Source organism: Alnus glutinosa, chromosome 3, assembly GCF_958979055.1.
Source record: "Alnus glutinosa chromosome 3, dhAlnGlut1.1, whole genome shotgun sequence".
Taxonomy (NCBI): domain Eukaryota; kingdom Viridiplantae; phylum Streptophyta; class Magnoliopsida; order Fagales; family Betulaceae; genus Alnus; species Alnus glutinosa.
In genome coordinates, this window is record NC_084888.1 from 12,778,174 (window position 1) to 12,791,195 (window position 13,022).

General features: G+C 35.1%; 1 protein-coding gene across 1 annotated transcript; it reads left to right on the forward strand.

Annotated features, from left to right (window-relative positions):
* Positions 1-6,688: 6,688 nt before the first annotated feature.
* Positions 6,689-12,425, forward strand: LOC133863987 (uncharacterized). The gene is made up of 10 exons (XM_062300165.1): positions 6,689-7,241; positions 7,659-7,753; positions 8,098-8,165; positions 8,249-8,292; positions 8,509-8,586; positions 8,677-8,830; positions 10,268-10,417; positions 10,587-10,697; positions 11,104-11,169; positions 11,929-12,425. Exons 1-10 carry the CDS (start codon positions 6,958-6,960, stop codon positions 12,022-12,024), a joined length of 1,146 nt encoding a protein of 381 aa, XP_062156149.1. The 5' UTR covers positions 6,689-6,957; the 3' UTR covers positions 12,025-12,425.
* Positions 12,426-13,022: the final 597 nt, after the last annotated feature.

A 13,022-nucleotide genomic window follows, 5' to 3' on the forward strand; every position in this document is an offset into this window, starting at 1 on the left:
CTCATAGTTGACCTATTGAAATTTAAGGCGCATCTCAAATTATCATCGCCGACCGCCTCCAATTATCACCGCGGACCACTACCATCTCTAGCAACTTTTCAATCTTCGCCGCTACTAGCCATCTCCGAAAAAAAAAAAAAAAAAAAAAAAAAAAAAAAAAAATCAAACTCAAGGCTCCAAATTTTTTTACCTTGAGTTCGAGTTATACTGTGAGAGATTTGATTTCAGGATTAATTATAATCAAATCAGAATTGAATACATTCAATTATGATTTGATTTGATATTCTTTTATACCTTTTTGTATTCTCATTATATCCTTATAAATATGAATCATTTGTATTGTAAATTCACAAGAGAAATAAGAGCATGATGTAATCTTTTGAACTTTATTCTATAGACGTAGGTCATAGACCGAATCGCGTAAAATCTATTTTCTCTATTTTATTATTTTCACTATTATTTTTATCTTCCTATGTAATTATTTTTTATTTCACTAAATAACCCCAAAAGCAAAAACAACACTCTCTCCCAATCTCCCCTGTCTCCTGCTGTTCATCACAGTCTTTCCAGCAGGATAAATCTCAACGCTGCGCCACCTGTTACTTTTTTGTGCAAAATTCTAATTACCAGGAACTTTTCTTTGATTTTAAAATGCAATTGCTACCTATAAAAAAAATGCAATTATTGTATAGTGTCCCTTTTTGAATCTGTTATACCTTTCCAGCAGCTAGGAGACCCCCCTTATGGGGTACTATCTTATCTGCTAAGAGACTTTAGGGCTCTGAATATCCATTAAATCTAAATGCTAACCCCAACTATTGCTGATTTTGTTGAATACCTTTTTCTCTCTCATCTTTTTCTCCATAAACTCTTCTCCCTAATAGTGTAGTCATTCACCAGACCCTCCCTCCTCCCGGTTTTTGCTTCTTCTCTTAGCCATTTTAGGGCTAAAGAGGTTTTGTTACCTCCCTAAGTTATTTTAGTGGAGGCTAGAGTCTCTCAGCCACTAGGGCTGTAGAGTTTTGAGTCCCTCCGAACTTGTTTCGGTGGTGGTTTTAGTCCTCCTAGTCCATTTAGACTATGGAGGTATGTGTAGTTTTGTAGTTTTTCTTTGTTTTGGCAGGAAAACACTCCAAAGAAGTTCCGGAGATGGAGGGTCTGCCGCTCATGTCGTTGGCGGAAAGGTTTGGCTGAGCTTCAGTTTTTATCAATCTGCGTTGTCAGATCTGCGTTGTTTCGCTGCCCTCTAGTCGACACGCACCCCTCAGCCATACTCGCAGCCATCCTCTCGCTCAACCGCTGCCTACTAAGGCTGAAAAGCTCATCGATGATCGGTGCATGGTCATCACGCGCCAGGGTGTTTCTTCACACCTTGGGCTGCGCGCGATGGCCACGTTTCGTCTCTTTTGCCATATCTAGTGGTGCCCAAGAGTTTCTGGTATTCTCCTGCTGTAGGGGATCTTCCGGTACTCACACTACAAAAATCGCTACAATTGGACGCGTGTCTACAGTACCGGTTACTGTAGACACGTGTCCAATTAGACACGTGTCTTCTGAAAAACGTATCTAATTGTACCATCTTCACAATTGGTTGCGTGTATTTAATACACGTGTCCAATTGGACACTTGTATTAAATACACGTGTCCAATTGGACACGCATATTAAATACACGCGTCTAATTTGACACGTGTATTTAATACGCGTGTCCAATTAAATACACGTGTCAAACTGTTATTTTTTTCAAATATAATTTTTTTTTTATTAAATAGGATTTCAACAATTGGACACGCGTATTTAATACGCGTGTCCAATTGGACGCGTGAATTAAATACACGTGTCAAACTGTTATTTTTTCCCAAATATAATTTTTTTTTTAATTAAATAGAATTTCAACAATTGGACACGCGTATTTAATACGCGTGTCCAATTGGACGCGTGTATTTGGACACGCGTATTAAATACACGTGTCAAACTGTTATTTTTTCCCAAATATAATTTTTTTTAATTAAATAGAATTTCAACAATTGGACACGCGTATTTAATACGCGTGTCCAATTGGACGCGTGTATTTAATACACGTGTCCAACTGTTATTTTTTCCCAAATATAATTTTTTTTTAATTAAATAGAATTTCAACAGTTTGACACGCGTATTTAATACGCGTGTCCAATTGGACGCGTGTATTTAATACGCGTGTCCAAACAATTGGACACGTGTATTAAATACACGTGTCAAACTGTTAATTTTTTTCAAATATAATTTTTTTTAATTAAATATAATTTCAACAATTGGACACGCGTATTAAATACGCGTGTCAAACTGTTATTTTTTTCCAAATATAATTTTTTTTAATTAAATAGAATTTCAACAATTGGGGATGTGTATTTAAATACACGTCCCGGATTGGGCAATTGGGGACGTGTATTTAAATACACTTCCCGGATTAGCCACGTGTAATTAATACGCGTGGCTAATTGCAAATATCAAATATATATTAATAAAAACAAATTTTATTAAGGTTTTGATTAAAAAAAAAATATATGTATATGTACCAAGGAATTGGTGTAGGTAGGCGCGCGGGAATTATCCCGCGCCCACCTGATGACCATTCTTAATTTAAGTTTCAAAAAGAAAAAAAAAAAAAAAAAAAAAAAATTAAATACTCTCGCTCGCTCTCTCTCTCTCTGCGCGCTCTCACTGTTCTTTCTCTCTCTCTCACTGTATCGCTCTCTCTCACTCTCTCTGTACCATCGGCCAGCTTCCCAACCACCGCGTGGTCGGCCTTCCCTCCTGCCTTCCCGACGTCTCTTGCTCGCTCTCTCTCTCTCTCTCTCTCTCTCTCTCTCTCTCTCTCTCTCTCTCTCTCCGTCAATACTGGACCACCGGCCAGCTTCCCGACCACCGCGTGGTCGGCCTTCCCTCCGGCCTTCCCGACGTCTCTAACTCTCTTGCTCGCTCTCTCTGTCTCTGTCTCTCGCTCTCTCTCACTCTCTCTCTCTCTCTCTCCGTCAACACTGGACCACCGGCCAGCTTCCCGACCACCGAGTGGTCGGCCTTCCCGACGTCTCTTGCTCGCTCTCTCTCTCTCTCTCTCGCTCTCTCTCTCACTCTCTCTCTCTCTCTCTCTCTCTCTCTCTCTCTCTCTCTCCGTCAATACTGGACCACCGGCCAGCTTCCCGACCACCGCGTGGTCGGCCTTCCCTCCGGCCTTCCTGACGTCTCTTGCTCGCTCTCTCTGTCTCTGTCTCTCGCTCTCTCTCTCTCTCTCTCTCTCTCTCCGTCAATACTGGACCACCAGCCAGTTCTAAGTGGACGACGAGTTGGTTCTACATGTGTTTCGTATAGGTATATCGTATACGTATTAGGAAGGAAAAAAACAAAAAAAAAAAAAGAAAAAGAAAAAGAAGAAAAGAACAGATCTGTTCTTTTTTTCTTCTTTTTAAAGCAATGTTTTTTATTTTGGCAACGTGTATTCTTAACACGTATCAAGAAAAATATATAATTTTTCATTTTTTTATTATTAAAAAAATATATATATATATATATATATACACATTTAGCCACGTGTATACATACACGTGGCTAACAATTTGGGATTTTTTTTTAAAAAAAAAATTCAAAATGTGCAGTTAATGACTTTCACATCTGACACGCGTCTCACGCGTGTCAAAATGCACGTGTCAAACTGTTTGACACGTGTACGACACTGTACACGTGTCAAACTGCACATGGCAATTTGAAGTGATTTTTGTAGTGTCACACGCGCCGTCTTTGGTGGCGTTTTCTTCCGATGGCAGCTTCTATTTTGGGTGTTCTTCTTGTTTTTTATAGATTGTATTTGATAGTTTGCTCTATGTTAAATTTAGTTTGATCATTGCTTTTAAGCACAGATTGTTTGTGATCGACTCCATAGTACAAGTAGGAGGTTCATATGTCAACGCAGAGGTACTTTTCTGTTGGCTAGGTTTATTTGCAGCAACTGTTGGTACGATCTGTGTTTTAGGGTAACTGCAATGGGGTACTTGTATTATTTAATAAATTAAAACTATATTTAATAAATTGGTGCCCCTAAATCCTTACAATTTTTTCTTAAAAAAATTATGGGTATTTTAGAAATGTTGACACTTTAGGATTTAATGAAAAAATCCTAACGGATTGGTGAAATTGAAAAAAAAAATATAAAAAATGAATACACTAAATTGAGAGTTTTTAAAACTTGAAAGAATTATTATAAATGTCATTAAATTTCAAAGAAGCCAAGTAAATTGTTTTTTTTTTTTTTTTTTTAAGAAAAGGGACGTTAATATTCATAACTACTCTTCTTTAATTTATAAACATAATCCATATTTATGGGGAATCTACCTGAAGCAGGCACCGACACAAGTAGGTATATGTTAAATCTGATGATTAATGAACATTTGGGACATAAAATTAATTCTCTGAGCTTTTGACTTAAGACCAATTAAAATACAAAGTAATAATATTGAGTAGTTGAGCTACCACCTTGGCGGTGCCGCATACGCCATAATCGTTGCGTTACCAATCCCAACCAACACCACCTATAGTTCTCTCTAATCTACATTCCTACGAAGGGAAAACTAAATAATTTTTTTGGAAAATTTCACAAAATTTTCCTGAATTTTCGTTCGATTTGAAACTATCCTTCAAAGTTTAAAAACTCTTAATTCTATCCCTCGATTTTTGAATTTGTTGTAATGTCCTCCGCTCCGTTAAGATTTTCTGTTAAATCCAAACGGCACCTTTGAGAATGACAAAAATATCCTCACTTTTTATTAATTGGGTCACCACCAGACCCTGCTGTGGGTCACAATTTTATTTTATTTTTTTAAAAAAAGTGAAGTTTTTATTTTTTAAATTTAAAATTTGAAATTAAGGGTAAATTTTGAATTTTATAAAATTTTCATAAACATAAAAGTCATTTCACCCTTCTATCGTCGAACCCTAACGAAAAAAAATTACATTGTAACAAATTCATAGATCGAGGGGTGAAATTGAAAGTTTTTGAACGTTAAAGTGTAATTTCAAATCGAGCGGAAGTTTAAGGGGGGGTTTGTGAAAATTCCCCTAATTTTGTTTTAATAATTATTATTTGTAAGATTTATATTTTGTCAACTATTTAGAGGGAAAATAAAAACAATATTATAAACGGACAGAAGAGTGCCTCCCAACTCCTTTTGCCTAAGAACGTGACAGGCGTGCATTATCTGTTGTTGATTCGATCTTATGAGAGTATAAGTCATAATTTACAAGAATATTTTATAGTCTTGGCCCAGCCGCCCATTATTTTTTTAATTATTTATTTATTTTTTTTTGAATTTTTTTTTTAAAAAAATAAGTATATTTATTTATTAAGATGGACAATTGTCACATTCTTATTCGACAAGATCTATAAAATTTGGCTGGATCCTGCAGTGCAGGCTATATACGATATTCATGTCCTTTATATATAGATATATAATTTAAAAATTCTTTGTTTACTTTTTCTTCCTCTTGTGGGATTCTATATAGATTTATTGGGTACAAATTAGTCATAAGTAAATAAGTAAATAAGTAAATATAAATATATATATATATATATATATAGATTCTTTTACATTATTTAAAAGTAATTTTGATGTATTCCTAATTTCCTTATACATATTTGCATACTTTAATTATGAACAATAACTAGTTTTTTACAAATGCAAAAGTATAAAGATTATTTATTCAATTGGTAATTAAACAAATTGACTTGAATTTATTTGTCAACATCCACCGATATACTATATCAACGGTTCTTATCTAAGATTCTACCCATCAATCAATAATCTAAAGCCTATAAACGTAATAAAAAATATAACAATAGTTTTCACATATGTCACCCCCCTTGAATAATATCAATCTCCCCATCTAAAACTCGACCTATCCCAATCTCACAAACTAATCATACTTTCCCCTCTCTCTCTCTCTCTCTCTCTCTTTAAAAAAAAAAAAAATCTGTCATTTTCAATTGTAATAATCTAGCTTAAAAAGAAAGATTATGTGGGTACGTTTCATTAACAATGAGGCACCACTCAATTGATAACCATCTGTTGCTCCTAAGGGATTTTCTAACAAAGAAAAGAACTATCTTTTGGGTTTGTAATTTAAAACGTATAATTTGAAAATGCGATTTAAAAAATGCAGTAAATGTTTGGAAAATCGTAATTTAATCTTTAAAATCTTGCGTTTTGAAAAAAATACTCCAATTTGCTTAAAACTTAAAACGCAGATTTTTTTACATTTTTAAATCGTAATTTGATTAAAAAAATAAAAAAAATATACTTCCAAACAATTTATTTCCTACCGTTTAATTTAAAATTATATTTTTAGACCGCAAAACCACATAACCAAACATGCTTTAATACTTTAAATCATTAACTTGATAAGAAAATGAGATTATGATAACAGATATGATACATTATTACCTCAAGACATAATTCTTTATCATTTTTGTCTACGTGATAATTTTTATTTTTTTAATTAAAAAAACTCTAAATTTAGTTAGAGTTGTATCTTTAAGCGAGAAAAGAGGACATCTCCATTAATAAAGCAGAAATGGCATGCTTGGTAACCTCAACCACCAGCAACAAATGCAACTGGTGTGTTGAAGACTGTTCCTTCTTCCTCATGACTTAACTTAATGATAGCCAGTTACCCTAATTTAATCTCTCTCTCTCTTTCTCTGTTACAAACACAAACACGCAAAATAACGCCGTTTGAACCGGTCCATCTAAGTCTATCCTTTTCATTATCAGCGCTTTATTACCCTCCTTTTCTTCCTCCAGAATCTCTCTCTCTCTCTCTCTCTCTAGCTGTCTCTAGGGTTTTGATTTTGATTCTGATAGACCCAGAAATCACAAACACACGCTTTCTCTCATTTTCCCGGAAATCGCAAACACGGTTTAGTCTATGATATGGCTTCGACTTCCGTGAAGAATAACTTCTTGCCTCCGGGCCTGGTCTCCAATCTCCAGGAAGTCCTTAGCAAGAAGAACAATGAGGCTGACAAAGAAGGCGACCAATCCAAAGACACTGCTGAATCCACCTCGGTTTCTGATGCTGCGGAGGCTATAGACAGTTCCAAGCCCAATGTGCTCCTCACTAATGCCCACGGGATTGAGTCCCCTGGCCTTGTGTACCTCGTGGAAGCTCTGGTTCGTGAAGGGTTATACAATGTCCATGTCTGCGCTCCACAATCGTGGGTTATCTTTGTCAACTTTTGCTTATTTCTTGTGTTGCTTCGCTTCGTTCCTATTGGTGGTGTGCGGGTTATCTTTGATTCTAGCTTATGTTTTGCATTTTATTGCTTGTTTCCCTAATTTTTCTCATCTGGGTATGTTGGCTTTTCATTGCTTATTCGTATGTTTTTGTGTTTTTTTTTTTTTATTAGTTTTAATATGCGGTTATGTGGGCTTCTTTCATTTCAAGTATTCGTATGTGAGTTTCTTTTGCATGTTTTCTCAATTGACTCTTATGGGTATGTGGGTTTTGAAGTTATTTTTGGTTTCTTTTTTTGTATATTTTTCTATAGGTCTGTGACTTCTTTCATTTGGAGTATTGGTATTGAAGCTGGAATTGTATTTTGATCTGTTAGTTTATGATTCGGTTGCTTCAGGGACAAATCAGTGTCGGGTCATTCTGTGACTCTCCGAGAAACGATTGCTGTGAGTTCCGCTGAGATTAATGGCGCCACAGCTTTTGAAGTTTCAGGTATGACTGCATGTCTTTGTTCCTTACACTCTTATTTGCCCCAAGTTTTTTCTTCAATGTATTGCGATCTGTAACTATTAAAATTATCAAATATTTGATGAATTTATCATTTCCTGTGTGTTGGTTTTCTTTTATGAGTATAAAGTTGGTTAATATGATGTTCAGTTTTCACTTTGAGGCAGATTCATCATATATATGACAAACTTCAGTGATTTTTAGTTATTAATTGTGCATTATTTTCCCTTGGTTTTGGCATCAATGCACACCTACAAACTTGATCTGGGTTTTGCGGTTTCATTGTGGTTACTGATAGTAATAGGCTTGGTCATGGTTCTTTTACTCAGGGACTCCTGTGGATTGTGTCTCATTAGCATTATCCGGGGCATTGTTTTCTTGGTCAAAGCCTCTTCTGGTTAGCATTTATATGATGCCATCAATATGACTAAATGTATAGATTTTGCTGTCCAGAAGATTCATGAATGATCTTATTTTCAGGTGATTAGTGGAATTAATCAGGGATCAAGCTGTGGCCATCACATGTAAGTTGCTAGTTTTATGCTTATTTCTTATTCCATATTTATCATGTTTTACTCAAGCAGGGTAAACTTTGGAGTTACCCAATTTATAAAGTTTATGTTTGTATATGTTTACCGTAGTTATATCAGTTAAGGCTGTGTGTTTTTTAATTTTTTTCCCAGCAACTTTTAGCCCCTATTTGAGGACCCAAGATATATAATAACTGAAATGTCAATCAGGTTTTACTCAGGTGTTGTTGCTGGAGCTAGAGAGGCGCTAATATGTGGTGTACCGTCGTTGTCTATATCACTGAACTGGTGACTTGACGATTCTTTGTCATAGGAATTCGATTTCTGTTTTCTGATTAATGTTGATAAGTAATTGTTTTGTAATATAATCTATTGTAGGAAGAAGGACGAAAGTCAAGAAAATGATTTTAAGGATGCAGTTGCAATTTGTTTACCGTTAATAAATGCAGCTATCAGGGATATTGAAAAAGGAGTTTTCCCCAAAAGCTGCTCTTTGAATATAGAGATTCCTACTTCTCCTTTGACAAACAAGGTTTGCACCTTTAAAATATGCTAACTGAAAGTCTCTGGTACTGCACACTGAACTTTGAGCTGGTATTTTACAAAATATGATATATATATATATATATATATATATATATATATATATATATATATATATATATTTTCATTTACCATTGTGTTGTTTTTTGTATTCAACACATATTCTTTTGAGGAAAGTTTGTTTTCTTTTGGGATTGGTGTTGAAGGTTATTAGGAGTCAGAACCATGTCCTGCTGAAAGGGTGTGAAAACAAGCTTCAAAGTTATTATTAACAGATGCTGTCTTTAATATATACCCAGTCTGCAGGGAGAGTAAATAAAATTAGGGTGCATTTGGTTTCCGATTCTCAAATTTTGTGCAAACTGAAAAGCCACCTTTTCAAAATCTTTTAAAAAATTTCTGGTATATTAGTGTATTAATGAAGTGTTCTTCGTCATATTAGATGAGTTGGTGACTGAAGATGACATGAGCAGTGTCACTTTTGGAGTATTTACATTAAAATTGCCTAGTCTATTTCTTGGAGAAAAAGGAGGTTGTAGTAAATGGCCAGTGAAAAAATAAAAGTGATCAACAGGCACTCTGGAAATTTGCATCTTCTGTCAAGCATGTAGAAGTAGCCAAGATAGTTTTCACTTTTCAGTCGGAATGTAATAAGGGTAATGTTTAGAGTCTTATTCATAGAACCATCACAACTCTTGGTGCGTGTGAGGCATGTGGGTCTAAGCTTATTTTCTATCGTTCTGCTTTACCTCTTAGCTGCATACCATAAAATATTTCTTGGTGTCCTTGCTCCTCAGATTTTTTGCTGTTAACTTTATAGGGTACCTCAACAAAGTGTGATAACACTGATCACATTCTTGTCGCTGTTGCGCTGGAGTTCTACAGTTATTGTGCTTTAGTATAGGCCCCTATTTGGCTCCATTGGGTCATAAGTTTGAAGGAAATTTTTTAATTTATTGGAGTCGAAGTATTACATGCTTAATTCTGTGCAAATGTGCGGCAACCTGGCTGGTGGAAACATTTTTTCCTTCTTCCAATTTAAGCAAGTGCTTAATTGTTAGATGTTAGTGTCCTTATAAAAAAAAAAAAAAAAAAAAAAAAAATTGTTAGATGTTTATTTTTTGATTAGTGGAGAGTCTTGTTACAAAAATTGTTAGATGTTAGTGTTAAACCATCTTCAAGTTTGAGACTTGAACCCTGGTCCCTTGCACAAGCCCCCGATTGACTTTATCAGCTGAGCTGTATAGTTGGTGTTTTGTACCCGTCTATTCATTTAGACCTCTTATGGGAAGCTGGTCTTTATTTTATTTATTTATTTTTTCACTGTGGCTTTTGATTTAAACTCTTGCTTTCAGGATATTAAATTTTCTTGGGACTCATTCTTTATACTCTCTCTTATACATGTATGAAATCTTTTGCTTGACAGGGTTTCAAATTGGCCAAGCAAAGTATGTGGAGATCCACTCTAAACTGGCAAGCTGTTTCTGCTAGCCGCTATCCTGCTGGACATTTCATGTCCAATCAACAAAGCCTTGGCATTCAGCTTGCACAGCTTGGCCGAGATGCCTCTGCTGCGGTCAGTAGCTCTTACTGTCTTGGCATATATATATTTTTTATAATTTCTTAATTGGAACTTTTAAAGGAAAAGTTGCGTATTAGAAAAACAAAAAACAAGGGTTAATTGGGGGTTTATACTCCATTTTTTCGATGTTCATTCTCAGGTTTCTCTTCTATTGTGTTTTTAGGGTGCAGCTCGTCGTTTGAACACACAAAGGAAGAATGTGGAGGTGGTTGAATCAATTGGAGTCGCTGGAAAAGCTGATTCCAACAGGGTGAAGAAGTATTTCCGGCTAGAGGTATTATTAAAAATAAATAAATAAATAATCTAGCAAGTGAGGTTGCTTTTACAAGCAACTTTATAAGTGGCTTCTGATTCCTGTGAGAATACTTTATGATGGATTGCCATGGTTGAAAAATGGCAAAGGTTTAAACTTCTTCAAGAAAGCAGTTGTACTTGCTTCATTTAGGACTCCCTTCATCAATGAAGTTGCTTGGAATTGTTATATTATTTGAAGATCTATGAGATTTTATAGTTCTATGAAAATGGTTGATATTGAAGTATGAGTCACTTTTGGTTTAAGTTGCTTCTAACAAATCTCTAAAAGTGTTACTTACAGAGTGGACTTAGCTTTAGTTCTATAAATTGCACTTCTTGATTGGGTTGATGCTGATTGCCTTGCTGTTCTTGCCTAATATTTGCAGTTTCTGGATAAAGAGCAGGAAGAGACAGATGAGGATCTGGATTTCAGAGCACTTGAAAGTGGATTCGTAAGTAGTGTCTGAAATCTGAAGATTCTTTTCTTGTTATTGTGTGTCATTTGACCATATGGAAGTGGAATGACTAAATCTGGATTTTCAAAAGTATCATTTGGGTGGGTGGGGTCAACTTGGTTTTTCCCCTTTTACTCATCCAATTCAAATAATCGTACTAGATTACAGATGGGTCCTATATTAAAGAGTGGATTCCGCTTGCCTGTATGATTGGTGACGACTGGAAAGGAATGAAAGAAAAAGTAACAGGAATGCCAGCATTTAAAAAAAAAAAAAAAAAAGAAAAAAAAAAAAGAAAAAAAAAAAAAAGAAAAAGAAACAGGAAAGGTTTGCGAAACACCTTTTAGGACAGCTTTTTGTTTTTTAGGATTAACAAACAACTTAACACACAAAACACTCAAAAATACTTTCATCCTTGTGTCACATCACAATCAAAAAGCAAAAAATGCCCCCTAAAAGGGAGTAGCAAACGAGAGTTATGTTTTATGGAGCATGCCTGCAATGCATGCCATCATCTTTGAATGAATGTTACCGTTTTCATATTTGACTCTTCAAGTTTTTTGGGTCCCAGTGTCATGATGAATATCTGCAAGATTTATGAGTAAAAAACGAGGAATCAAGTTGACTGTTGTGGGACATCAAGCGTGCCTGTAGCATTTGCTTGCTACGTAAAATGGATTCATTGTCTGCATGTCTTTTTCAATATTATTACTAGTTTCCATTATTGCTGATCCTTGTGCCCCCTTGGAGCGACAGGTTGCAGTTACTCCTCTTTCTCTTTCCCATGTTGAGACGGACATTTCAACAGCTGCTTCAGATTGGATCTCTGCTGCCCTTTCTGGAGAGCAATGAAAGCTTCCTCCGTCCAGCCTGATTTAGTGTACATTTGGAAGTCTCATATATATATATATATATAGTTTTTATGGGTCTCCGGTTCTCATAGTCTAGTCATTATTAAGTGAGCAATTAATTCCAATTTGTGCCTCCCTTCACTATCAATATTTTTTTCTCTTAGTCTTTTTCTCCATTGTTTCAGTTCTTTAGTCTCTTATTTGTATTGTGGAGCAAATGCTTCTTGTAATCTTTTTGGCATGTTTTAAAAATGCCAGTTTGTTGTCTTGTTTTATCTCCTTTTCTCTTTGGTTGTATTTTTTTTTTTCTTTCAAAAAATTGTGGAGCAGTTTGTAATTGACGGGTTCTTCATTGTTCTAATTTAAATTTAATATATAGGTTGACTGGGGATTTTGCCAGAACTTGATTTACCAAAAGGAAGTACGTTTTGTTTGCGAATGTGCCTGTTCAATTCATTTTCCTTTTTACCTTGAGGGATTTGTTTTATAGGGGTGAGTATTGAACGGATTCTAGACCTGATTTGGCCCGTTTTGAGTTTTTAGGATTGCTTAACTTGTTGATAGGGTTGACAGCTTTTTACAGCACGTGAATCTGATACAAATTCAACACAAAATTAGCGGGTTAGGGTTGGAGAGTTTGATCAGTTTAATTAAATAGGTTGGATTATGGTTAACTTATATGATTTTATATTCATGCCTTATCCAAACTCGTCAAGTGCATAAGGGCCGGTAAATTTTGGCATAACTTGCGTAACTAATACGAAATTAGCGGATTAGAATTGAAAGGTTAAATAGGTTGGGTTAGGGTTGACTTATATACTTTTATACTAATGTTTTGGAGTAATGTTAGAAGTTACTCTTTTATCACTCTTGTGTTCCTCTAAAAATGATAAGATTTTAAAATCACTATTGAACTTGTGATCGATCATTATTGAATTTTGATAAAGTGATAATTTTAAAAGTCACATCATTCTTAGAGTGACACAAAGACATAAGGGT